This window comes from Aspergillus oryzae, chromosome 2, assembly GCF_000184455.2.
Source record: "Aspergillus oryzae RIB40 DNA, chromosome 2".
Lineage (NCBI taxonomy): Eukaryota > Fungi > Ascomycota > Eurotiomycetes > Eurotiales > Aspergillaceae > Aspergillus > Aspergillus oryzae.
In genome coordinates, this window is record NC_036436.1 from 2,667,632 (window position 1) to 2,690,658 (window position 23,027).

General features: G+C 49.5%; 6 protein-coding genes across 6 annotated transcripts; 1 reads left to right on the forward strand and 5 right to left on the reverse strand.

Annotated features, from left to right (window-relative positions):
• Positions 1-444: 444 nt before the first annotated feature.
• Positions 445-1,530, reverse strand: AO090003000219 (putative salicylate hydroxylase; the record flags this gene model as incomplete). The annotated part of the gene is made up of 1 exon (XM_023234787.1): positions 445-1,530. The coding sequence occupies one exon, from the start codon at positions 1,528-1,530 to the stop codon at positions 445-447; it is 1,086 nt and encodes a 361-aa protein (XP_023089874.1).
• Positions 1,531-5,356: 3,826 nt separating this feature from the next.
• Positions 5,357-6,853, reverse strand: AO090003000220 (uncharacterized protein; the record flags this gene model as incomplete). The annotated part of the gene is made up of 1 exon (XM_023234788.1): positions 5,357-6,853. The coding sequence occupies one exon, from the start codon at positions 6,851-6,853 to the stop codon at positions 5,357-5,359; it is 1,497 nt and encodes a 498-aa protein (XP_023089875.1).
• Positions 6,854-7,675: 822 nt separating this feature from the next.
• AO090003000221 (uncharacterized protein) lies at positions 7,676-9,066 on the reverse strand (the record flags this gene model as incomplete). The annotated part of the gene is made up of 3 exons (XM_023234789.1): positions 7,676-7,734; positions 7,773-8,949; positions 9,007-9,066. The coding sequence occupies 3 exons, from the start codon at positions 9,064-9,066 to the stop codon at positions 7,676-7,678; spliced, it is 1,296 nt and encodes a 431-aa protein (XP_023089876.1).
• A 2,186-nt stretch (positions 9,067-11,252) lies between these two features.
• On the forward strand, positions 11,253-14,465 carry AO090003000222 (glutamine amidotransferase subunit DUG2; the record flags this gene model as incomplete). The annotated part of the gene is made up of 7 exons (XM_023234790.1): positions 11,253-11,489; positions 11,551-11,676; positions 11,729-11,860; positions 11,910-12,470; positions 12,548-12,713; positions 12,763-13,967; positions 14,208-14,465. 7 exons carry the CDS (start codon positions 11,253-11,255, stop codon positions 14,463-14,465), a joined length of 2,685 nt encoding a protein of 894 aa, XP_023089877.1.
• Positions 14,466-15,214: 749 nt separating this feature from the next.
• AO090003000223 (uncharacterized protein) lies at positions 15,215-16,690 on the reverse strand (the record flags this gene model as incomplete). The annotated part of the gene is made up of 1 exon (XM_001819385.3): positions 15,215-16,690. The coding sequence occupies one exon, from the start codon at positions 16,688-16,690 to the stop codon at positions 15,215-15,217; it is 1,476 nt and encodes a 491-aa protein (XP_001819437.3).
• A 2,491-nt stretch (positions 16,691-19,181) lies between these two features.
• Positions 19,182-22,139, reverse strand: AO090003000225 (TAPT1 family protein; the record flags this gene model as incomplete). Its single annotated transcript, XM_001819386.3, has 1 exon — positions 19,182-22,139. The coding sequence occupies one exon, from the start codon at positions 22,137-22,139 to the stop codon at positions 19,182-19,184; it is 2,958 nt and encodes a 985-aa protein (XP_001819438.3).
• Between the last annotated feature and the right edge of the window lie 888 nt (positions 22,140-23,027).

Here is a 23,027-nt window from a genome sequence, read left to right on the forward strand (position 1 = left end):
ATGGCTATAGATGCAATATAGCATGAATAGGGCACCAAGCACAAGCTAGAGATTCAATGATCAATTTATATATAAGTACTTTAGCTTTAGTCCATTGTTATGTGTCCCTCATTAGAGTACTGAATGCTTCTAATCTATAATCGTAAACTCAACCAAATCCCGACCATATTTACATAGATGCGGTCCTCAAAGTAGGAACAGCAAAAGAAACCTCGGTATATACATGAGTCGAGCGCTGTACAAAAATAAAACCAATCGCTTAATACATGTGGAAGTAGACCCTTGTTCACTTGAGAATACGTACGATGTTGTACGGTGCACGTGCGCCCAACTATCCGACTACGGGGTTGAAAGAACCCCACTACAAGTGATGACGCGGTTCAACCACGTTCCCATCGCGTACTTCTGCAGAAGATAGATCTTAGTTCAAGGGTTCACCTTCTTTCAATGACAAAGGAAGGGATTGAAGTGAGCAACCTTGGGAAACTTACCATTCCAGGCCTCCAGGGCTGCTTTCTCGGCATCCCACCCCCATAAGAAATTCTGCGTCTCACGATCTGTCCATCGATCGGGATTAGACCCGCCGGTCATCGATAGTCGGAACTGCTCGTCTCTAGCCTGCTGCTCGGGACCATCAGGGAGGTGCAGCGTGATACGATTTGCCGAGCCGGACTGCTGAACTGTCTCCGCGCGTTGCTTCCGGGACTTTTCATATGCCCGGAGGGCAATAGGAATTTCATGTTTGGATGAAATTGTCGATAAAAGAACGCCTAGGGCGGCAGCATCTTCGACAGCCTGCGCGGCGCCTTGAGCTACGTATGGCCTGAATGGGACGTTAGTTGGATAGACCTTTTGCGAGAGAACAGGGGGGGAAACTGACAGCATAGGATGGCAAGCGTCACCGATTAAGGCCACACTACCTTTAATCCAAGTCTTCAACGGAGAATGCAGACAGAGCTTCCATTCAAGAACTTCATCTTCCGCGACCATGTCAATGAGCTTCCGCACCCTTCGATCCCAGCCGCGATAGTTGTCAACCATTTCCTGCTTCGATCCTTTGGTGGTCCATGACTCCTCCACACCATGTCCATCCGGATGAAGCAGTACCACGTTGAAGAGCTCATGCTTGCGAACTGGATAAGCAATGATGTGACGGTCAGGACCGAGCCAACGAGTTGCTTGTGGCTCGTCCACTAGTTCTTTTAATTCAGGATCTTTCTCCATCACGCTTCGTGGTAACATGATCCGATATGCTGCATCACCTGTTGGGATGGCCTTAGAGGGCGAGTCCTCGCCAAGTAGGTGGCCGCGGATGGTGGATTTGATGCCGTCGGCAGCTATCACAACATCCCCTTGGACAACAGTGTCATCGGCTAACGTCACAGATGCTGGGTCAAATTGAACATCGGTGACGGTCGAGTTTACTCGAAGTTCCACATTTGGTAGCGCCAGCGCTTGCTCGATTAGAGCGTTATGGAGATCTGCACGATGAATAACTACCTGCTGGCCGTACGTCTTGTTTACGGGCATCGTCCCTAAAAGACTACCGTCTTGCCACCGGCGGACATGGATATGCTCCAGGGCAACGTCTTTAGAGTGAATCAACGGAGACACGCCCCAACCTTATTCTGAATCAGCAAAATCCTCTATTTGAGAGGAACCACATATACTCACGGTCAAATATCCGTAACATATTCGGCGAAACTTGAATGCCGGCACCGACCTCCAGGAGCTATGCATGGGTCTGGTTAGCATGTATTTCGACAGCAAAGGGACTTTAGCTCCATACTTTCGGAGCAGATTCCAGAATTACGACATGGTGTCCTTTTGACCCCAATGTCAGGGCTGCTGCCATGCCACCAATTCCTGTATCCATCAGTGTCAAATCCTTTCTTCATTTCCCAAAGGAGGTGGAAGCATACCTGCCCTATACTAGGATTAGCATGAAAATTTCGTGTGGCCGCACCAAGAATGTCAGATTTTCGACTTACCCAACAACAATCACCTGAAGAGGTGTCTTCGCCTGTACTACCATGATGACAAGAAGTCCGTGGAACGTCAAGTCACCAATTGAAAGGATCAACTCTGGAGAATGGGGAGATAAGCTAGGCTCTCAACGAGTGAACTATACAAGAAAGCCGAGTTCTGTGTTGCGTGAAGATACAGTTCACACTATGAATTCGCCACTAAGACTTGAACAACATCGACCATGGGCAATGGACTAAATAAGAATGATGGATGACGGGGACAAAGATATTATTTAGTCCCACGGACACCCCGATCCGTTCTACCGGAACTAACGGGAGGCTACTAAAACTAGAACTATCTCCACCATGGGGAGCACCAAGGAAAGAAAGCGGCTGCTAGCCATTGATATCCTGCCAGGGGTTTAAGTGTACAGTACGTATTGCCATCCCTCCCTTGTGGTCTGCCTCGTGCGAACAATGCAGGGAAAAGGCGCCACCTCCCGCCATCCTGAATTTGTTGTTTACTACTATAACGAAGGGTACCCGGTGGACAGATAAACGCCAATTCTAAATCAGAATGCTATAGTCCGGACTGCGGTACAGAAGGGGGGAAAAAGGGAAAAAAAGATTATGAGCCGATGGGTGGCGCCGCTCGGTAAAGGGCGGTGGATAACCCCCACGAGTCAGCGGCGACGGGGAAGAACTTCCCTCTCCAAAGCTTCTACTGTGCCGGCTTTCCAGCGACCCTCCATCTGCCGAAGCTTCGTCCGCTCCCCCAGGGCATGCGCAAGAGGACGTTGTCAGAAACCCCAAAATCAGTCTGTTTGCGACCCACATCGCTGCACTGTTGACGCAGACGTCAAAATCTGGTGTTTAGCACAATCACATCTCCGGCAAAAATTTGGAGTACACATTGCCGATGTCGCTGTACACCCACAGCTTTTGCTAATTACTTTTGTTACATCTCCAGATCAATGGTTACAATGCCTTGCAGGAGATTTGTCGGCCGAACCCGCCCACTGCTTTTTAGATATTTGAAATGGATTGTTTGCGCCATTTCTCGTCACTCGAGTGGCTTTTTTTTTTCTCGTCTAATTTCGCTTTCCCTCTAGCTCCTTAATCAATTTATATTTGTTATCAGCGCCGTCAGCTTACTATGCGGCAGTTTTGTTTTCAAAGTCCTGTCATGATAATGGAGCAAGGGCACAATATGCAAGGAGTTGAAAAAGCTCCTAAAATTGCCAACCAATGGGGGTTTTGCTGATCTGCTGAAGACTACTGTGGTTGGCTCACTGCAGATCCTTAACCCTAGAATCAACCCCCTTCCGCCATACGGTCTCCACGTACGGCCTCGAACCCAGGAATTGTCCACCATCGGCCCGGGCTTCTCTGACTGCTTCCCTTCTGGGAAGGTCATATTCATTACCTACTATCATGCTACTACCTTGTCTGACCACCACCACCCAGCCAACGACGCTCTAGGCCCTGTTACACGATGCGAAAGAGCACCTGCTCGTCATACAGTTAATCATGGGACCTTGCATTCTCGTTCTCGCCTGCATGGTAGCCATTGATGCCATTCATGGTGACTAGTAGAGTATCCCGGCCCTACGACCAAAAGCACTAAAACCGCTTTTTGTTGTGATAATGGCTGAGACATGGTCGTTTTAGCTCGAAAGAAATAAGGATATGGCGCACATTGTTCAAGCACACCTTTCAGGCCACCTATACCACAATTCCACCAAAGGAATTTTCGACTCAATGGTAACGAAAGGTCCATTGACAATGATTCTCACATACAGAACTTGTATTAGTCAAGTGATCACACTATAATGAGCAGTTTTATCGCTTACAATCCAAATGGAAAGGTGCGACAGGGAGCTATTGATTATCAGTAGATGTATTGACAACAATTGCCCGTGTTCAATTGGAAGAAACGTCACCGTGCATCTTATAAGCCGCAGAGTCTTGATAATACTATCAAATATAGATTTTCGACGAGGTATCCCTGCCGTCAGCATTGAGGGGTATTGATTGACCGGTTTCCTGGTTTGGGCGGGCGGCTATCGCGTGAGAGTGGATTGCTTGGTACCCTTGGTAGAGGATGTCCTGTTTCCTGGGTCCGTCCAGGTGGAGGCTGAGGCACTCGCAGCTGATTGCCATTTGGGGAGCATCTTCATTTTATCACGGTCAATTAAGGTTGCGTGCAGGGATCTTATCTTCGATATCAAATGAGTCACAAGACTCAGCTGGGAGCGGTTGTCCTAAACAGATCCAGACAAAAAGATACCACTGATAGGTACAGGCTCCATAGTAGGAATGAGTAAATAACTTTGGACCTCGCGCTCTATCAAGTAGTTACTAGAAGGGTCCAACAACATGATACGGGAGTAGGCAATCCATTGTTACTGATCTGGAACAACCAGTAGCTGTTACACGAGTCTTATCAAGCATTCGGCGTGAAACATAAACTTTCGTCCTTTCGTATAGCAGAACACTCGTGATCTCTCAGGTTGGATCTAAGCAGCAACTCTCTCAGCGCTCTCTTTCTACAGCCATCGGCCGGTCATTATTCGTCTGTATATTACGTTAACATCTCAAATCACTGTAACGGATAGTCAAAATGCGTGGAAGTACATGAATTCAGGACATCACCGTATGAATCGCTATAAAGCTCCTCTCCAAATGAAAGGTTCAGATGGTCCGCTGGAACTAAGGAAGCGCGGCGATACGACGACATGCTGGAAGGTTAATCAATTTAATGGGATTGACCGCATAATACTCACTCAAATGACGCTACCTATTCGTATGGTATACAGGATACCTTGATATGTCAGAACAATGATCGTATAAGACAAACCAAGTTCCAAATTCATACATGCCGTATTGAGATGAAGGTCAATAGTGCAGTGGGAGGAATCGACTCTTCTGCCTGTCTTGCGTGGCGGATTCGATGAAAGATTTGCTGTTTAACCGTACCATGCCCAGCACTACTGTAACCGTGTGGATGATTGACATCTACTATTGCAGAGCCTCTCCCAGTCTGATTGTAAACGGAGAATCAGATTCGTTGTAATATACAATCCTGACATATTCTCGAATCAAATCATGCATCGAAGACATGAGGCTTCGCTCGCTACCGAAATGGCTATTCTCTGGCGATTCCTCGTGCTAGCAGGTATGGCGTGGTTGGGGCTTGACGTGGCATTAGCAGCAACCGCTTGCGCCTTCTGAACCGTCTATGGGACATGCATACCGGTATATACTAGTTTGGTAAACAGCATCTTCTTGGTTCTGATCTTGTGGTTCTGACCTCACAGGAAGAATGGATCTAAATGCCTTCTTAGAAAAGGTGCATTTCATAATGTCCTTAATAGTATAACGGTATATTACCATCCCAGCCACCTAACCCAGACATCAACTACCTTTGTAGCATCGGGGTCACTACTGGAGTCAACCACCAAGTACCAACCGTACATCGCACCTGTTATGCACGCATGATTGGGATAAATCTTGACAGTTTGTCCAACACTCAGTGGAATCTTCTTTGCAACATCCTCCGACTCCCACCTCAGGATACTGTGCTCCTGACTGATCCGATCAATATACAAACGATCCCTCTGCGGGGTGGTTGGCAAGCCCCAAGGCCCAACGACCCCCCATCCTTTATAACTCGGACAAGGCTCACGCCCCATACCCAAAGTGCCCACAGCGACCAGCGCCTCCGGATACTCACGCTCCCCATCGTTATAAACACTGCAAGTCTCAGCCACCACATAAGCACCCACCTCATCAAAGAATCTCTCCCGCACACCCCCCGCATTTGTACTCATCTGCTGCATATCCAGCAACGGGTAATTGCCCGCATGCAACTCAACCCTGACCCGTCCCTTGAATGCCCCCGTATCCGGCTCCTTTAGAAACTTCCTCAACTCCTCCAGCTCAGCATCATCCCCCTCGGCCACAGCCTCCGCAGCAACAACCTGCGGCGTCGCACCCACACTGACAACCAACTCCCTATCCACGGGCAAAACCCCGGCATAGGAATCCAAAGCAAGCAAACAAGCCTCGACCTCCCCCCTCAAATGCCTGAGTGCGTCCCCCCGATTCCGTCCCCCATAACTCAAACTACTATGCGAGTAAATCCCAACCAATCTCCCCGCTCCCGTCTTCTCCAACTCCTCCAGCTTAGAAAATAAACCCCCCTTATCCATCGCCCTCGGCGGCAATCCAGCCCGATGATACCCACAATCAACCTTAAGGAAGACCCCCGCCGCAAACCCCGCAATCCGGGAAAAGGTATCCAGAAACTTGATTTGGTCCGGGTGATCAATCATCACTGAAACACTGTCCGGTCCAAGCTCTGCCGCAGCAAGGGCCAACCGGGAAACCTGGGATGGGACAAGTGGGATCCCATACAGGATATTGACTTTGCGGCCTTTGGACTGGAACTCTCTCAACAAGGGAACCAGACTCTCGATTTCTAGGACTGTGGAAGCCACGTAATTGATCTCTGGTGATGAGGTCCCGACTTGGAGACGGGATAGTTCGGTTGTCTTTTCATTGTTATCATTTGTTGGGAGGGGGCTTTTGGGGTGGGGGTTTCTACGGTGGGTTCTTTTTTTTTTTTTTTTTGGAAATAGGGTGGCCTGGTTACGGGAAGTTTGGGATATGGATATTGAACTTACTTTGTGGCTTTTGACGTGGGCTCGAAAGCCTACGCCTAGGGTTTGGATTGTCTGGAGCATTGAGTTGCAGTGGCGTTTGATAATGGCCAGGTCTAGGACGGCGGCGGGCTTAGGGATTTCCGTGAGGGTTTTATGCATATAGAATTGTTTGAGGGCTTCCTTTGAGGGAAGGGGGCGCTGTGGGATCATGGTGTCCATTTTTGGTGGTTCAATTGATTGTATGATATGTAAGGAAACAAGGGAAGGGGTGGAGAGGAGATTGATGTGTATCTTGGTATGGGGTTTTATAGATATATTGTGGAGGGGTGGTTGTTTTAGTTCATGAATGGTGTGGGGATCTTGTTTGTTCTGTTTGGTTACTTGTGCTGTAAGGAGCAGGCGGATGATTATTTTACCTGATCTTTGTGCCTGGTTTATTTGAAGGGGGTTTTATGGGGTTGTTTTCTGTTAAATATTGGAGATGTACAGAATAATGAGATATTGTCTTTTTGAATTGTTTCTTTGAATTATTTCAAAACACTTTTGGTGATGTACTGTGCAATCCGTCTATGTCAAGATAGGCGAATCAATCGAAGATAAACAAATACCCTCCGATCTAGAGTATGCTTGAACTTATAGAGTACCATTCCAACGCCGTAATATGCAATCACTAGATAACAGATAGTTCCGGAATTGATCCGGGATAAGACTAGGAGAGATAGGAAAGAGATGATGAGAGAGAAAAGGTCGGTCGTGAAACAACTTCGTACTGGTATCCGTCGGTCATGTGTTGGTCGTGGTTAATGACGTGTCATAGGGGCATCAAATAAAATATGTACAGTAGCGTATACAATAGCGGTCATAGGCTGTCGTTGGGAGATATAGAATGGGAGATTTCAAGATCAAGCAGTAAACATAAGTCGCAATCTGCTGGATCGCTTCTTCTTCTCTTTGGGTTGCGCGTCCCGGTCTGAGTGATGAGAGTGGTGAGAGTGATGTGAATGGTGGGAGTCCGCTTTCGACGGAGCTTTGGAAGGAGCCCTAGATGGAGCTCGGGAGGGTGCCTTCGATGGAGCTTTGCTTGGGGCTCTCGATGGCGCCTTAGACGGCGCCTTGGATGGCGCTTTTGATGAAATACCGAAGAAGGACTTAGTCGGTGCCTTGGAAGCCACGTATGACTCTGGCCTTTCATCCAATCGGGTAGGCGCGCGAGATCTTGGGGGGCGTGAACGATGAGACCGGTGAGATGATGCCCTCGATTCCTCGTCGTCGAACTTGAAACGAGGGTCCCGCATCATGCGTGCAGTGGTCACATCGATGCCGGACATCATAGCAGCAGTTGGGGTGATGAATTCACCATCGACAGAGGTGCCGATGCTCTCATCGGCTGCATCGGCGACACCACGTCGCCACATTTCAACACCGCTGAGGCATTCGGTGTTGATCTCTACCATGTCATCCATACCGACGGACTCACCCGGTCGAGGGCCGAGCCCGCGGTCTGGTCCTCGACTGACTTCGTTACCGTTACCGGACATTTGCTTGATGATTTTGTAGCCGCCAAACATGACAATTGTCGCAGTGAGACCAACACCGGCGGCGATGAGAAACTGCGGGCTGGCAAGCAGTGCGAAAACGGCAGGGGCTGCCGATTTGAGCGACGAAAGTGCGGCCGGGGCCATCTTCGAGGCTATTTTACTGATCTCGGCCAGGGTGAGTGCAACTGCGGCCATGGCATCGGGATTCTTCTGAAGATGAGCAATCGTGGCCGTGGCACTATGATGTACACAGTTGGCTTCCTCCATGAGCCATTGTGCGCGGTTTACTAGACCACTTAGTTCTGGGTCCTCAATCTTCTGCAGTTGGTTTTGTTGTGGCGGAGCCTTGGTCAACACGTGAGGATTGTAGTCGCCGTACGCCAGGTCCATGTCGATGTGTGCATCTGACTTTGAGCGACTAGTTGTCGGTCGAGCTTCGGGCCCCCGCATGGCGATATCATGATGGGTATGTCGACGGACTAGGTCCTGTGGGCGGTCATAGTAAGAATCCGGGCGCGACGCAACGGAACCGCGGTCCTGCTCATATTCATAGTCGTCGTCGTAGTAGTGCCGGGCATGGTGGCTGCGGCCCGAATGGTGTCGCGAACGACTTCTCCGCGAAGAGGCGACGGAGGGCGCATCGTCAATCGTATAATTTTGTATCGCCTTCAGAGCTTCTCTTTCGGCGATAATAGCATTCCGCTCTGATTGGAATTGGGCCTTGCGGGCGCTATATGCATTCTTGGCATTGCTGAAAACACCAAACAATTGCTTGCTCTGCCAGACAAAGCTGTTAGAAAATGTCGTATGAACCACAGAGGACATGACACCTACCGTACTCACTACCTTGCCGGACTTATCAATCACGGCAATGGTCTCGCCGAACGGGGCCATTATAATTGACTAGCAGTATAGCACTGCTTAATTCTTGGAATGGTGATCAATGTCGAGGTCACGACCGACTTTCTAGTCAATCGCGATGTTGATCCGTCCGCATCAAAGTCCGTCCTAAGGGATGCTGATAGGCGATCGCTTATAAAGTGACAAGCGAATAGCCCCGAGACGAGCGGTGTAAGGTCGAGTATATATATATCGAAACTAAGCCCACCGGGTGGAGAATCGACCCGATCTTTTAAACTTTGGGAAAGAAAATTATCGTTCTAGGCCCGGAAGAAAACAAACGAAAAGCAGCAGGGCTGAATGGGCTCATATAATAAAGAATGAGATGGCAAATTTGTATGCACGAAAAGCTGGTGCCTGATGGAAACAGTTTCCGCCCAGCTGTGGTCAGGGATATATACAATCAGACGGCGATTTCCGGAGAGTTAACAAGTATGTTGGAAAGTCAAACGACCAAACGATACGAAACCGCTTTGCATCGGAGAAAAAGGCCACGAACGAGGTGTTCTGATAAGTCAAATAATTGGAAGGGAAAAAATTGGTAGAGGGGGAAAATGAGGGGGCTGGGCGGGTTGAAAAAGGACGAGATGGACTCAGGCGCCTAAAATGGGCACGAAGTAACGAGCAGGATTAAACACCGCCAAAAGCGTACGGTTGGGTGTCGATGACGCTCAGTAACAAGGCAGCCGATTTTGGTGAAAAAATGCCTTGGGAAATAGACTGTGAATGGCTGTTCGTATAGACTGTGCCGCGACCAATCGGTGGGGTCAGTGTTCGCTGTCACCGCACACCCTGACAGCCCTATTGGTGTCCCTGTGGGGTGCCAATCGCCTCATTGAAGATCCGTTGGGTAGAAGGAGAGGGGAAGACAATGTTTTCGTTGTCTGTACCTGATAATGAGGCAAATAGTCCGGCGTCCGAGTGTTATCTCGGCGATGACGCATCCTATTTCCTTCTCGGAAAGAATACATCCAACTCATTCAACTAGAATAGAAACGAGTCTAGTCAGGGGAAGCGAAAAACCCCATGACATGGAAGGCACATGTCCAAAGGAATGGCGGTGATGCTGACCGGCGTGATTGGTCAATGCTATCACCGCCACTGTGGCTGGTGTTGTGCCGCCACACCCGCAGGGAGATACCATACCATACCATACGCAGGCCTACGATTCTGGGCTGTAAATGATTTTTATATAGAACATCGAATCGGATCCAAGGAGAAGGGCTGTACGATATGGCTCCACGAAAATCGGCAGTGCTACCGATAAAAAGACCATTTCAGATAGCTGCCCAGAAGGTCGTACAGCCAGCCCGCAATATGCAGCGTAACCCGATCAATGCTGCGCAATGATGATCAGGGGCTCGAATCAAACTCACTCTTGGTCGATTTCTGTGGACCACACTGGCGGATCGATTCCATGCCGTCGAGGATTAATATGCAGCTTCCCACTGATAGCAACCGTGCCCGGTTTCAAAGGGACCCCATTATCTCACATATAGGGCCAGTATGCCACCTTTTCAAACTTCCTTGACCATTAATTTTCTTCGTACCCTGTACCGCACATCTCACTGATGGTTTTCGAACCATGTCTCCAAGCAAAAATGACGCGTTAATAGCTCGTTTACTCTGGGAACCCAGGTCAGTTATTTTCTCGTATAGATCCACGCATTTGTTACTCTTTTCCAGGGTGGATGTAAGTTTTGAGGGTAAAGATAGAGAGAATGATGGGTCAGAGAATTAAAGAAAGTTTCAACGTGTTGACCGACCGCAGGCAGAGGTGTTGTGGCAGATATCCATTCCACCAGAAAAAAGGTAGGTAATAGGTTGTTGCTCGACGGTGTTGTTGTTCGCTGGTGCACCGCCACACTTTTTGTGCATTTGCCATACATCACCGCCATTGAAATCACGACATTTGGTCCAGTCCCAAGACCTTACCGTTTTGGGACAATTGACTCAACTTCCTCTTTGCTTTCTCATGCAATACTCTTTTCCACCTTGATGTACTAAAAATCTCCAATTTTTGTATATCCGTTTCTCTCTTTGACGTATATCCCCCAATAATACTGGCTTGTACAGAGGAAGAGTGGCTGCAAGAGTGTCACGTGGAACCACACCGTTGATCAATTGATATCCGAATAGAATACATCGGCTGAGACTTTTTCGGCCATTGCGTGCCAGCGATGGACCACACAGTACTACATGAATCGGATAGCACATCCGAAATTGATGAGCAGACTAAAACCTGGGAATCTGATCCGCGCTCTATAACTACGCACCTCACGGACGATGACGCGAATGACTCCAATGCAATGATTGAATGTGGCATCGGCCACCGTGTTCAGGCCAGTCGGTCTGTCCTAGCGCTAGTCTTAGACGATGACTGCGTGTTTGCTGGTCTCCAGGGCGGAGACATTGTAGTATGTGCCGGAGCGATTTTCCTTACTCCGTTGCAACTCTAAATTGGCTTACCTCCGATAGGCATGGTCCCTACAGACATACGAGCTTGTGCTCTCGGTGCATGCTCACCAGGAAAGCGTTCTAGATCTTCATCTCTCCGAGGACAAAGAGTTGCTCTTCTCCAGCGGCGGAGATTCAGTCGTCAATGTAATCCTACCCTCTAACATGATTCACGCAAAGTGAGGTTTAACATGCATAGGTGTGGTCGACGAGGACCTTCGATCGCTTGTACTCGATTCACTCCCACCATGACGTAGGTGATATTTTCGCAGTGGCCTACTCATCAAGCTTGAAGACGATCTATTGCGCCGGTCAGAACACCAGTATCCAGGTAAGTTCTCAGCCGACTTCGCTTGAATGACCCTTCTGACGTGGCACAGTGGTGTGATATCTCACAAGCTGATGCGGCTGCCACACAATTGTCAGCGGCTCACCTGTCGAGAAGGACCCATAGGTTCTTTGATTCTCGGGGTCCTGATGGCACTCGTGCTCCCAGACCGGAGGCGGGAGCGGACGGAAGCCATTCGGTCACGCAGGGTGGGCAAGTTCTCACCTTTAAACGTGATCACCACAGGATATTCTCCCACCATGGCTATGTATACACGATGCTCCTGGTCCGAGGGCTGGTTGAGTCGGCGCCATCTGAGGAAGTACTCATCACCGGTGCTGGGGATGGCGTTGTCAAACTTTGGAGTCTGGATCAGGACAAAACCAACGCGGCGCCGTCCCAGATGGCAAAGCTGCAGAATGGTGACCCAGTACTCTCCATCGCGGTTGACGGGTCATTTCTCTATTGTGGCCTCGCAGGTGGCGCATTAAACATTTGGAACCTAGACTCTCATCAGCTTGTTAAACGCATCACTAGGCACACCGGCGATCTGTGGGCGGTAGATATCATCCATGGAGTGGCTGTGTGTGGCGACTCAAACGGAATCGTCAAGGTAGTACTTCTCTATCCGACCTTCCAGAAGACGTATCTAATATGTTCTGGGATTAGAAATTTAACTCTCGATTTGAGGAGGTTGGTAGCTGGGCCGCTCATGAGGGAACAATGCTCGCGTCGGCCGCTGGTCGGCACAAAGACCGATTTATTTATGCTTCAGGAGGAAACGACAACACTGTTGGTATCTGGGATTTGACAGACGTGTCCCTAAAGCAGAACGAACTACCTCCTATCAACAACGGTAAGAGACGATGCGATCCTGAATAAACATTGTTGCTAACGACGTACAGATGAAATGGTCAACTGCCTTGCCAAGTTTGTCGCTTTCAAGACAGTTTCAGCTAGCCCCAAATTCGCGGGCGAATGCAATCAAGGTGCAGCGTTTCTGCGAAGACACTGCGTTTATCTGGGAGCAAAAACGAAGCTTCTCACCACCGGGAAAGACACGAATCCAATTGTCTACGCACGGTTTAACGCAACTTCCTCGGAGAAGATTGACAAAACTATTTTGTTCTACGGCCACTACGATGTTGTTGGGGCTGATGCCAACCTTACCAAGTGGAAAACGGATCCCTATCAGCTTACTTCGATGGATGGTTTCTTATACGGCCGCGGTGTATCCGACAACAAGGGCCCCATCTTGGCGGCTTTATACGCGGCTGCGGATCTTGCACGCCAAAAAGCGCTCCGATGCAATGTTGCTTTCCTCATCGAAGGTGAGGAAGAATCGGGTTCCCAGGGCTTCCATGAAACCGTTCGACAACACAAGGAGCAGATTGGTTCGGTGGACTACATCCTGCTTGCCAACAGTTACTGGCTGGATGACTACAACCCCTGCTTGACCTACGGACAACGTGGTGTCGTCCATGCGAACCTGATTGTAACTAGCGACCACCCCGACCTTCATAGCGGTATTGATGGAAGTGCACTGCTGGATGAACCGCTAAAGGACCTTACGTTGCTGATCGGCACTCTAGTGGGGCCTAAAGGCCGCATTAATCTCCCCGACTTCCGGGACCGAGTCTTGCCTCTCCCTGAGGCCGAGAAGCAGCGATATGCGGACATCGCGCAGATCCTTCTGCAACAGCACCCCGAGATTACCGATCGCGATGCCTTGATTGACTCACTTATGCATCGGTGGAGGGAGCCAGCCCTTACCATTCACTCCATCGAGGTGCCGGGCAATAGCAAGAGCACGACGACAACCATCTCACGCCGGGCGAAAGCCAGTGTATCCATTCGTTTAGTGCCAAACCAGGAAGCAGACGATGTTGCAGCAAGTTTGACCATGTATGCGCAGGAACAATTTGATCTCCTGGAATCGCAAAACGACCTGACGGTTGAGATCACGGGTAAATCCGATCCCTGGTTAGGTGATCCAGACAACGAGATGTTCGAGACTCTTGCGGAGGCTATCACAGCGGCCTGGACGCCAGACAGGCAGGGCCAGAAACATCAATATCCTCCAGTTCAGCGGAACCTACAAGACCGAACGGTCAGCAAGCTATCCAAGGAGCCAGGTCCTCGACTTACTCGGAAAGATTCTTCGGATAGCCTTGCTTCCCATATTGATCGTATCATCATGTCGTCGACTACATCTTCAGCAAGGAAGGCCGAGACGCGTCAACGCAGCTCTCTCAGCATGGGCGTGCCGACCTCCTCGACACTAACCAGCAAATCAAGTCCCGCAGTTGTGTCGGGTGACTCCACCAGAGAAACATCTCCCTCGCCTCAGGGAGAAACGCCTCCCCCTCCCGAACCGGTGCCCGGGCCGTCCGACGTCCGTCCTATATATATCCGCGAGGGAGGATCTATTCCGACAATCCGTTTTCTGGAGAAGGAATTCTCGGCGCCGGCAGCCAATCTTCCCTGCGGGCAGGCGAGCGATAATGCGCATTTGTACAATGAGAGGCTGCGCGTGCAGAACTTGTACAAGAGCCGGGAGATCTTTAGCTATGTATTTTCGCGCCTGCCGGAGAGGGAGCGTAAGTGATCTACCAAGAGGTGTTTAAGTGGATTAAGCAGAGTTAGAGCATAATATTTAATGGGGAGAAAGTCAGTTTAATTCGGAACGATCTTTATTAGTATTTCTCAATTTCCTTTCAACGTTGGCGCAAATTTAACAAAGTTGAATATTGATATGATAAGAATCAATAGATTCCGGGTTGCACTAGATTGGCTATAAGAAAAATAATGTGAAGTGAAGCGCCCAGCAGTTTACTTTGAAAGGAGATGGTAAATTACTGAAGGGTTACCAACGCGAAAGGTCCATCCCATTTTATATTGACCCAGAACCAGGTAAATACCTGAAACGGTAGCTTTGCCAAAAAGGCGTGAGACGCCAATTATACGTTATTTCTCATGTCTTTGAAAGAGTGAAGAGTAATACTGCATATCAACCCCCTATAATGCTACTTGTATATCAACCTATCTACGACAACAAGCGCCCAAAGTAACTTTTTAGAGTATAGTAGGTAAGCAAGAATGTGTTGTGATAAGGGTTGAACTAGGAAAAGATACGCTAGTACAAGAGCAATCAAAGCAGGTCATGAGGTCGGACATAACTGCCAATGCAAGGGATCAATGTGTCCAAGCTATCCAACCCCATGCCATCGTTCCAAATGTTATCAGTCTTGATACCTGAGATAAACAAAAACATCAATTATGCCATTGTCGGTGCTTTGAGTTCAGACTTTCTCCATGAGAAATTCGTTTTCCCGAGCCACCTCCTTTGCATCGTCTTCACGCTATGTCTTTCCTCAGAAGCGCTGACCACCTCGCGCCGTTGTTGACTTCTGCATCATCTCTGTTAGAGAGAGTATCGCTGTCGGAATCATTATCATCATCCTCTTCACTCTCTTCACTTTCCTCACTTTCCTCAGTCTCTTCACTATCATCTTCATCAGTACTTCTTTTTTCCTCAACCTCCTCTTCTCCGCCCTTTTCTCTATCTACCACCTCGTCATCCTCCCTCTCAAGAGACCCATAGTCCAACCCTCCAACACAAGCCCCGTCCCAATTCCTAGGAACGCTCAAAAGCCTCGACCTCCCCAACTCAAAGAACCCCTCCTGCAGCCCACCCACAACATCAAAAACAACCTCCAAGTCACGTCCCAGAGGACTCTCCACTCCACAGCCCGGCACAACCGATAAATCCCTCTTCAACCTTTTCGCTAGTCCCAGGGGATCCCTGTCACGTATGAAAGCCCCGATATCCATTTCCGGGAGGGGGATACTATCCGGAGAGAGGATGTGGGCTAGCACGTGGTTCATTTCCACGATGTCCAGGTTATGGTCGTGACAGGTGCGGGTGAAGAGGAGGGATACTGGGACTGAGTTTAGGAGGGTGGATGTTGGGGTTGTGGTTGTGAGGAGTTGGTTGAAGGTGGGGAGTTCTTTGGTGAGGTATTTGTTGATGGTTGTCCAGAAGGGTCTGTTCCAGGTTGGTTGGTTTGTGGTGGGGTGTGAGTGGGTGTGATACAAAGAGGGAGCATAGTGTAGGACTCTGATCGGGTTGAAGAAATCCATTTCCTTCTTGGTGCTTGGGGGGATGAAGTTCTTGTAGCGGTGGAGGAGGACTTGGAGGTGGAGGGTTAGGGTTTCGTTGGAGAAGGCTTGGAGGTCCGTTTTGGAGAAGCTGAGGTTGAGGTCTAGGACGGTGGTTGCTGGGGTGGTGCTTAGGGGTTCTGTGATGAGGAATTTGGTTTTCAGGTCGGTTTCGATTTGGTGGATTTTGGGGTGGAGGGCTTTGATTTGGAAGCCGGGTTGCATTGATGCTGTACGCTTCTGGAGCCATGCTTTGTATGCCTGCAGGCCGGTTTGTGTGGTTGGTTGGGTGAGGGAGAGGAGATTGTTGCAAAGTGTTTTGTACTCCTGCAGGCGAAGGCGGGTTTGTAGAGGTGGGTTGTAGTGTGGGTGGGAGAGGAGGGAGGAAGCGAACTTGATGCGGTCTGTGATAGTGTGCTTGTCTGAGGTGTGGATTGGAGGTAGTGTTTTCGGTGCTGTGAAGGGGTGTATTGGTGGGATGTTTTGGGTGAGGTTGTATGTCGGATTGAGGTAGTCTGGTTCTGGGAAAGTTTGAGGGAGACGGGGAGAGGAGGTAGTGGGTGTGAGGACGGTGTTAAAGAATGAAGATGAGAAGGTCTTGGGGCACTCCATTGTAGGCTGGTGTGATGTGGCCTTGTTTGGATGGATTGGTGGTGTAGATTTGATGAGCATAGTAGATAGTGATGATAGGGGTATAGAGGTTGTAGAAGGAGGGCCTATATAGAACCTTCAAGTGGTGCAGCTGGTTCAAGTAGAAAAGATAGTTCAAACAAGTTGCGTAGCTGGTATGATAGATCCGCGAGGTGGTGAGAAGAGGAAACCATATTCGCAATTGTGTAGCGAGATAGGTCATGAGAATATAGGATGTCATGATGTCGTGGAGAAGCGTCAGTATTATGTGATTCAATCGTATATACATCACTCTGATACATTGTTAATCGATACATGTATTATTGGCACAGGATGAAAAGAACAACCAAGGATGCAACCATATCTGACTCAATGAAACTCGTATCGTCGTCAATGCCATGCTCAAAATCAACCCGATAAAGGCTTCCTTCCAATAACAACATGCAGATTCACCACCGGCAAAACATTCCGACAGCGAGTCTCCAGCTCCTCCACCAACCGTTCGGTCCGGTCCACGGCATCCTTCTCTTCCGTTGCCTCTCCGGTTCCTAGCATCGACTTCGGCAGCAATGACCGCAAGACCTGGACTAGCCATGCCCGTGCGGAATTATGCAAATACGGCTTGTCAATGGTATTGTACGACTGCCGGGATACATCCTCGAAACCGACTAGTTTGGCTAGCTTCTCGATCAGTACCGGCGCCGTCGGACATAGTCCCAGGTTCACCGCTGCCGACGCGACAGTCTCCTGCATGCGGAGAATGAACGGATCGGGCGATGATTCCGCGGTAGAGAACGCAGTTGTGTCGCAGTCATCCCATTGGAGATAGCCTCCTGGTTCTGCGTACTTCTGTTAACATGGTTAGGATATAGAAAAGGGAAGGAACGTACTCAGCAGCTCAAATATGTTACGCATCGACTGAAGATAATCTTCTTCCTTGAGGGCACCGACGAGGAGCCGGAGGTGTACTAAATCATATCGGCCTCTGTGCTTTGGGGGAAACCGATTGCGCATGTCATGAGTGGAGAGATGAAGTTCATGAGTGGGTGCAATATCCTTGGAGAATGGGTATTGGGCGGAGGAGATATCGAAGCCGTGGAGATAGAGACGATCGGTAGGATGCACTTTGGGGGCCGTGATGAGGGACGAAAGCCATATCCTTAGGTCTATTAGCACGCCATTGTACTTTTGTTGGAAGCCAAAAACGAAAAGAAAGAGAGAACTGGGCACACTCACCCAGTCCCCGTTGCAACGTCTGCTATAGCCGTGATATTCTCTATCGGGATTGCAGGATGGATGGGTTTACCCCCAATTAAGTCGACGAGGAAGTTATGCTGGGCATTGAGTCTGTGCCATTAGCTTTTATCCATCAGGATGAGGCAGGCAGCTGAGTAATAAACTACCTACCTGGCAGATTCCTTGGGACTGCGATTCAACAGGTAAACCTCATCGTCTAGGGACACCGAGCCTGTACAGGCCAGAACCTTCTCTAGTCGACGCCAAAGCCTTAACAACAATGTGTGTACGAAGCCCACCATCATGAATTACTGGCTAAAATCCGAGGGAAAGAAACGACTGTCCTCACACCCAAGAAACCGGGGCCAATTCCTACATATAACGTCATGACCATCCCCTGTATTCTCCACATGTCAAGTTATGGGTAAGGCATTTCCAAGACGTCAATGGCCATGCACAACACTCAACAGGGTAAACGAGGGAAAAAAGAAAGAACCCCCTGACTCTGTTGTCGAAGCCTAGACCAAGAAGATCCTTAGCAAGTGGACTAAGACCACTCCAACCGTTGACCCAAGGTCTCGGAATGAGCACTAAGGGAAACACTATTTGGCACGAGGGGATCCACTGACAGCAGCGTGGCTTTCCGGCTCGTGGGCTGAGTTTCCACACTAACGCTAACAAGAGCGAGTGGGGAGGCCATGATTCCTGCCAAGGTACTGTTCCGTCCTTCCTTCGGGCTTCGGGGATTGAACATGATTCAGACTAGGAAAGCAATCAGGCAATGTTGCATGGGGTTGCCTTGTGCTCTGATGGGTTCCATGCTTGTTGTCCATCCTAGCTTAGCGAGTCCTGACATAAGTAAGACATGAAGGAAGAGAGAAGAGGAAGGGGTCTATATACCCACTCACATATCTCTTCCTGAGAAAAGGCAGCGCTGCACTGTGAGGGATTTCGAGAAAAAAGAGGTTCGCTAGTCCCAAAGTTGGAGCGAGCCACTTGGTAGTGGAGTCAAACACCGGTAGTAAAAAAATTCAAATGCGGCAGAAAATTCCCGAGGTTCAGGTTTAAGTGTCAAAAGGCTCCACTTGGTCTCGAAGTATGAATGACAATTTCCTTTTTCATGCTGTCGTTCCGGCAAAAAGGACTGGAGCCACGTTCACTTGCAGACCGACATGCATCCGCCATTACATACTCGCGGTCAAATAACAACACCAACGCCACATATATACTTATTCTACAATCTGATTAGGTATCTACACGTAATCTAAGGTACAAAAGTACAAGGTTCATTATCAAATCACCAGATCCTCTTGGCCACCATCTCATACCGTCGAACATGGTCCATGTTCAGCTCCTCCTTGGAATTCTTCTCCTTTTCTTCTTTGGCCTTCAGCCGTCGTAGTCCCTCGAGATCATCCGTGTAAATCCACCGTCGGTGGTCGTCATTGACTTCCACCACCCCCCACCCGCCAAACCGACGACTGCCCTCTACCGCATATTCTCGTGCGCGGGGCGGGCCACTATTCTCATGAGACGATTGCTCTGTCTCCCGCTGTTTCATCGCTCGATAGCGGGAGCGAGCATAAGCCAATAATACCATTCCCAGTAGCAGCTTCACGATCAGTAACACCACATATCCCGTCAGAATGAGAACGACGGTGAAGATGTACACGGACTGCGCTGGGGATGGCATGGTATTCGCTAGGAGCTGCTGGAAAAAAGCGTTCATATGTGCCGCAGATGCTGGCACGATCGTCCGCAGTGTCAACGGCGGCGGGGACGGGATTGGAGCGGGGACATAGTGGCTGTAGATAGAAGATAACGATGTCGACTCCACAGCCGTAGACGAAGGGTGTTGCGGCAACAAAGCGGCCAGGAACATCTGATACGTCTGGACAGAAACCCGAAAGAAGAGGCATGACAACGGGATGACCGGAAGTCCCAACCGACGCGTCAAATTCTGATCTCCAAAGGCATTCGTGTAGTAGTCTTTGGTCAGAATGTCCAAGAAGCGCTTGTAGATGACGGGGCGTGTGTTATTGAATTTGCCTATGTATGCATGTTTGAGCCAGTCAACAAGCATCTCGGATCCCAATACGACCAAAAAGGGCCCGAGGACCTGGGCGAGAGTGGGGAGAAACGAATTCACATGACTGAAGGACGCAATGATGGATGAAGGCACAATCGTGAACGATTGCGGTAGGATCGACGACATGGTTCGTGGTGGCGTCGACAACGGTGTGCTATTGGTGCTCGTCGACTGACTGGTAAAACTGGAGCCCAGGTTGCCAATGAAGTTGAACGCGCCCGTCTCGACGATATTGCGCGAAGCAATGATGGTGAGCATAAGCCAAAGCTGAAAGCGCTCCACCACATCTGCGCAAGTCAACTGAAACAAGTTTTCTTTCTCAAATTTCTTAAAGACAGTAGACTTAATTTCGACAAACTGATTCGACAGCAGTAAAGACAGTAAAGCATTCGAGTATGAATTGACAGCCACATTCAGCGTCATGACCTGATAAAAAAGCGCCGTGGCATGTACTACCGTGTAGGCCAACGCCAGCAAGAAGAGCCCGAACGGCCGGAAGACTTTGCTTCGTCCATTCGGCCGACGTTCCAGAGCCTCCCGCGAGAAAAGACACTCCAGCACATCCTGTCCGATGGCTGCAAATAGCCGGTCACTGACCTCCAACACATTGTAGATCACGTAGAGTTTGATCGCAGCCTGTCCTCGGATCCAGTGATACATTCGGCTCGCGTCAAAATACATGAGAACAGCGCATGTGGCGATCATTAGTAGACCCTTGAGAATGTCCGCCTTATCGTCAGGAAGCAATGTGGACGGAATGGACTTTTGTCGACGGTGCTGATACTTGTGATGTGTATCGGAGCGGCACCGTCTGCGCGCCTCCGCTGCTTTCGTTTTCACATCTCGTTCAGTCCCAGCTGACTCCTGTCGCGACCGGCCTTCGGCTTCTGAAACCAGGCGTTGCTCGTCCGTTCCGTCTCCAGATATCTTGTTGCGCCTTCGCCATACTCTTCCCACGCCTTTAATGATAAAGCCGGACAGGAACCGAAACTCGACGCCCAGATTAACCATCCAAGATTCTAGCAATATATACAAAGCTTTCACGAAGCGAAGAGGAAGTATAGTAAAGGAATAGAGCCATGAGTCTAAGCAAGCCAGTATTCCAAACCAAAAGACCTGCTCTAGCACTGGCGGAAGCATAAAAAAGTTCATCAGCCGCTCAAGCTTTACGCGAGAGGACTCATACGGAAAGTCGCTGGAGGCTGAGGGATGGATGTACAAGGGGGAAGGTCGGCCCGATGCAAGTTCTAATTGTAGGTAAGTCGGAATAGACAAAGGAGGGAGGGGAATAGACGGTGGCATGGGTGAAGGCAGTGTAGAATCGGACATTTCTGGTGCAGGATTCAGGTGTTTAGATTCTGATCCCCGGCCTATGCTGGGACGATCATGCTTCGAGCGGGATGCCCACGTTTGTGCAAGGCGTTCGTTGCTAGGTAGCGTTTGTCGTCGAGCAGAGGTTGGGGTAGAAACGGCCCGTGAGCTTTGTGAACGATGTCGAGTAGACGACGTGGGCGGTCTCGCCAAGCCTCCGTCAAGAGTGAATTCTTTGTTTGTTCGGGATTTCGTGGCATGATCGGGTGGAAACTTTATATCGTTCAATAGCGGCGAGGCTTCGTCCGTCGAAGTCGTTTGCGAGTTTGAAGCATGCGTTTGGTCAGAAACAACCCTGCGACTATGTTCGCTATCCGCCGCGCGATAAGGAATCGACTGAGGTGACGACGTGAGCTCTTCTATTTTGGCGGGAGATAATTTCGGAACCCGCTCTCGATCCGTATCCTGGTTCCTGACAGGAGAGACTTCCCCAGACCACTGGTTAAGGACAGTCGCAACTTCGGGTCCATCAATGACATCTACCAAAGAAGTCCTATGGGGCGTGTTACCATTAACACCGCCAGGTCCCTGAGAGTGCTCAAAGACCATGCCAAAAGCCTGGTCGGGTGGTAAGGAGTACTGTGCGTTCTTCTGGTCGCCATTCGTAGTTCGCTGGCTTGGAGACCGGTGATGGCTAGCGCTGTGTCCATTGACCTGCGAACCATTTCGGTGTGGCTCTGCACCCAAAGATCTTCTCTTCGTAGCATCTGGGGTTTCAGAGACCACCGGAGCTTCGAAGCCGTCATCTAGCAGGTTCAAAGGTGACGGTTGGAGCTGTCGGGATCTCCGGGGCATTTTCTCCTGATTTCTAGTTTCCGCTATTGCCTCCGTTTGCCTCTGTCCGGGACTCGGCGATACGCTCTCTGAAAGTGAGGACCCCGCAAAAATGTCCGTGTCCTGCTGCTTGCCGGACCCTTTGTGTAACCCGTCCATCATTCGGGCGACTGCAGAACCTTCCAGTCGAGATGTCGGAAAGTTGCGGGACTTGCGATCATCGTCCGAGGCGACCAAAATTTGAGGAAACTCGTCTTGTTTAGGGGCGAGAGGTGAGAGAAGGGGAGACACCATTGAAAGGAGCGATCAGTGTAGACATGGGATGATTGGCGAGCAGCTGAGCAACGACGCGGTGTCTCGTTTCGAGATTCAGGCGGGATTTGAAGCCATACTGGTATTCAGGCCCTGGGTTTGCCGTCAGAGTCGAGAATTAAGACGCAAAGACGAGGAAGAAGCGCAGTTAGCATGTCCTCCGCAGTCGCTCCCCGAGTCTCTTGTCGGTGAGGGTCGAGCCAAAAGGCGGTCAGACAAGTGGAATCGGAAATGGATTCCACTTTTTTCTTGGCAGTTGTTTGTTTATAGCGGATTTTTTACACTTAACTTCTTGTGGCCGGCAGTCTCAAGATAATATTTCTTGGTTTGATATGTCCAAGTATCAAACTTACAAGTGTATCCATTTATTGATTTATCTTATCCCTCACATTTCTCAAGGAATCTAGCCTAGCTAGGGAAGTATGACGAGAGAAATACTGCCCCCAATCAGGTCACAGTTCCGGTTCCCTACCTTGAAGACGTATTCACGATTTTAGCAGGGCGGAAAAACGTAGGGATATAAGCAAAAACTGTCAAAGTGGATCTCTCGGATTGGTTTTGCCGTCCATCTAGTTCATTCATCAACGGTCTGCCTTC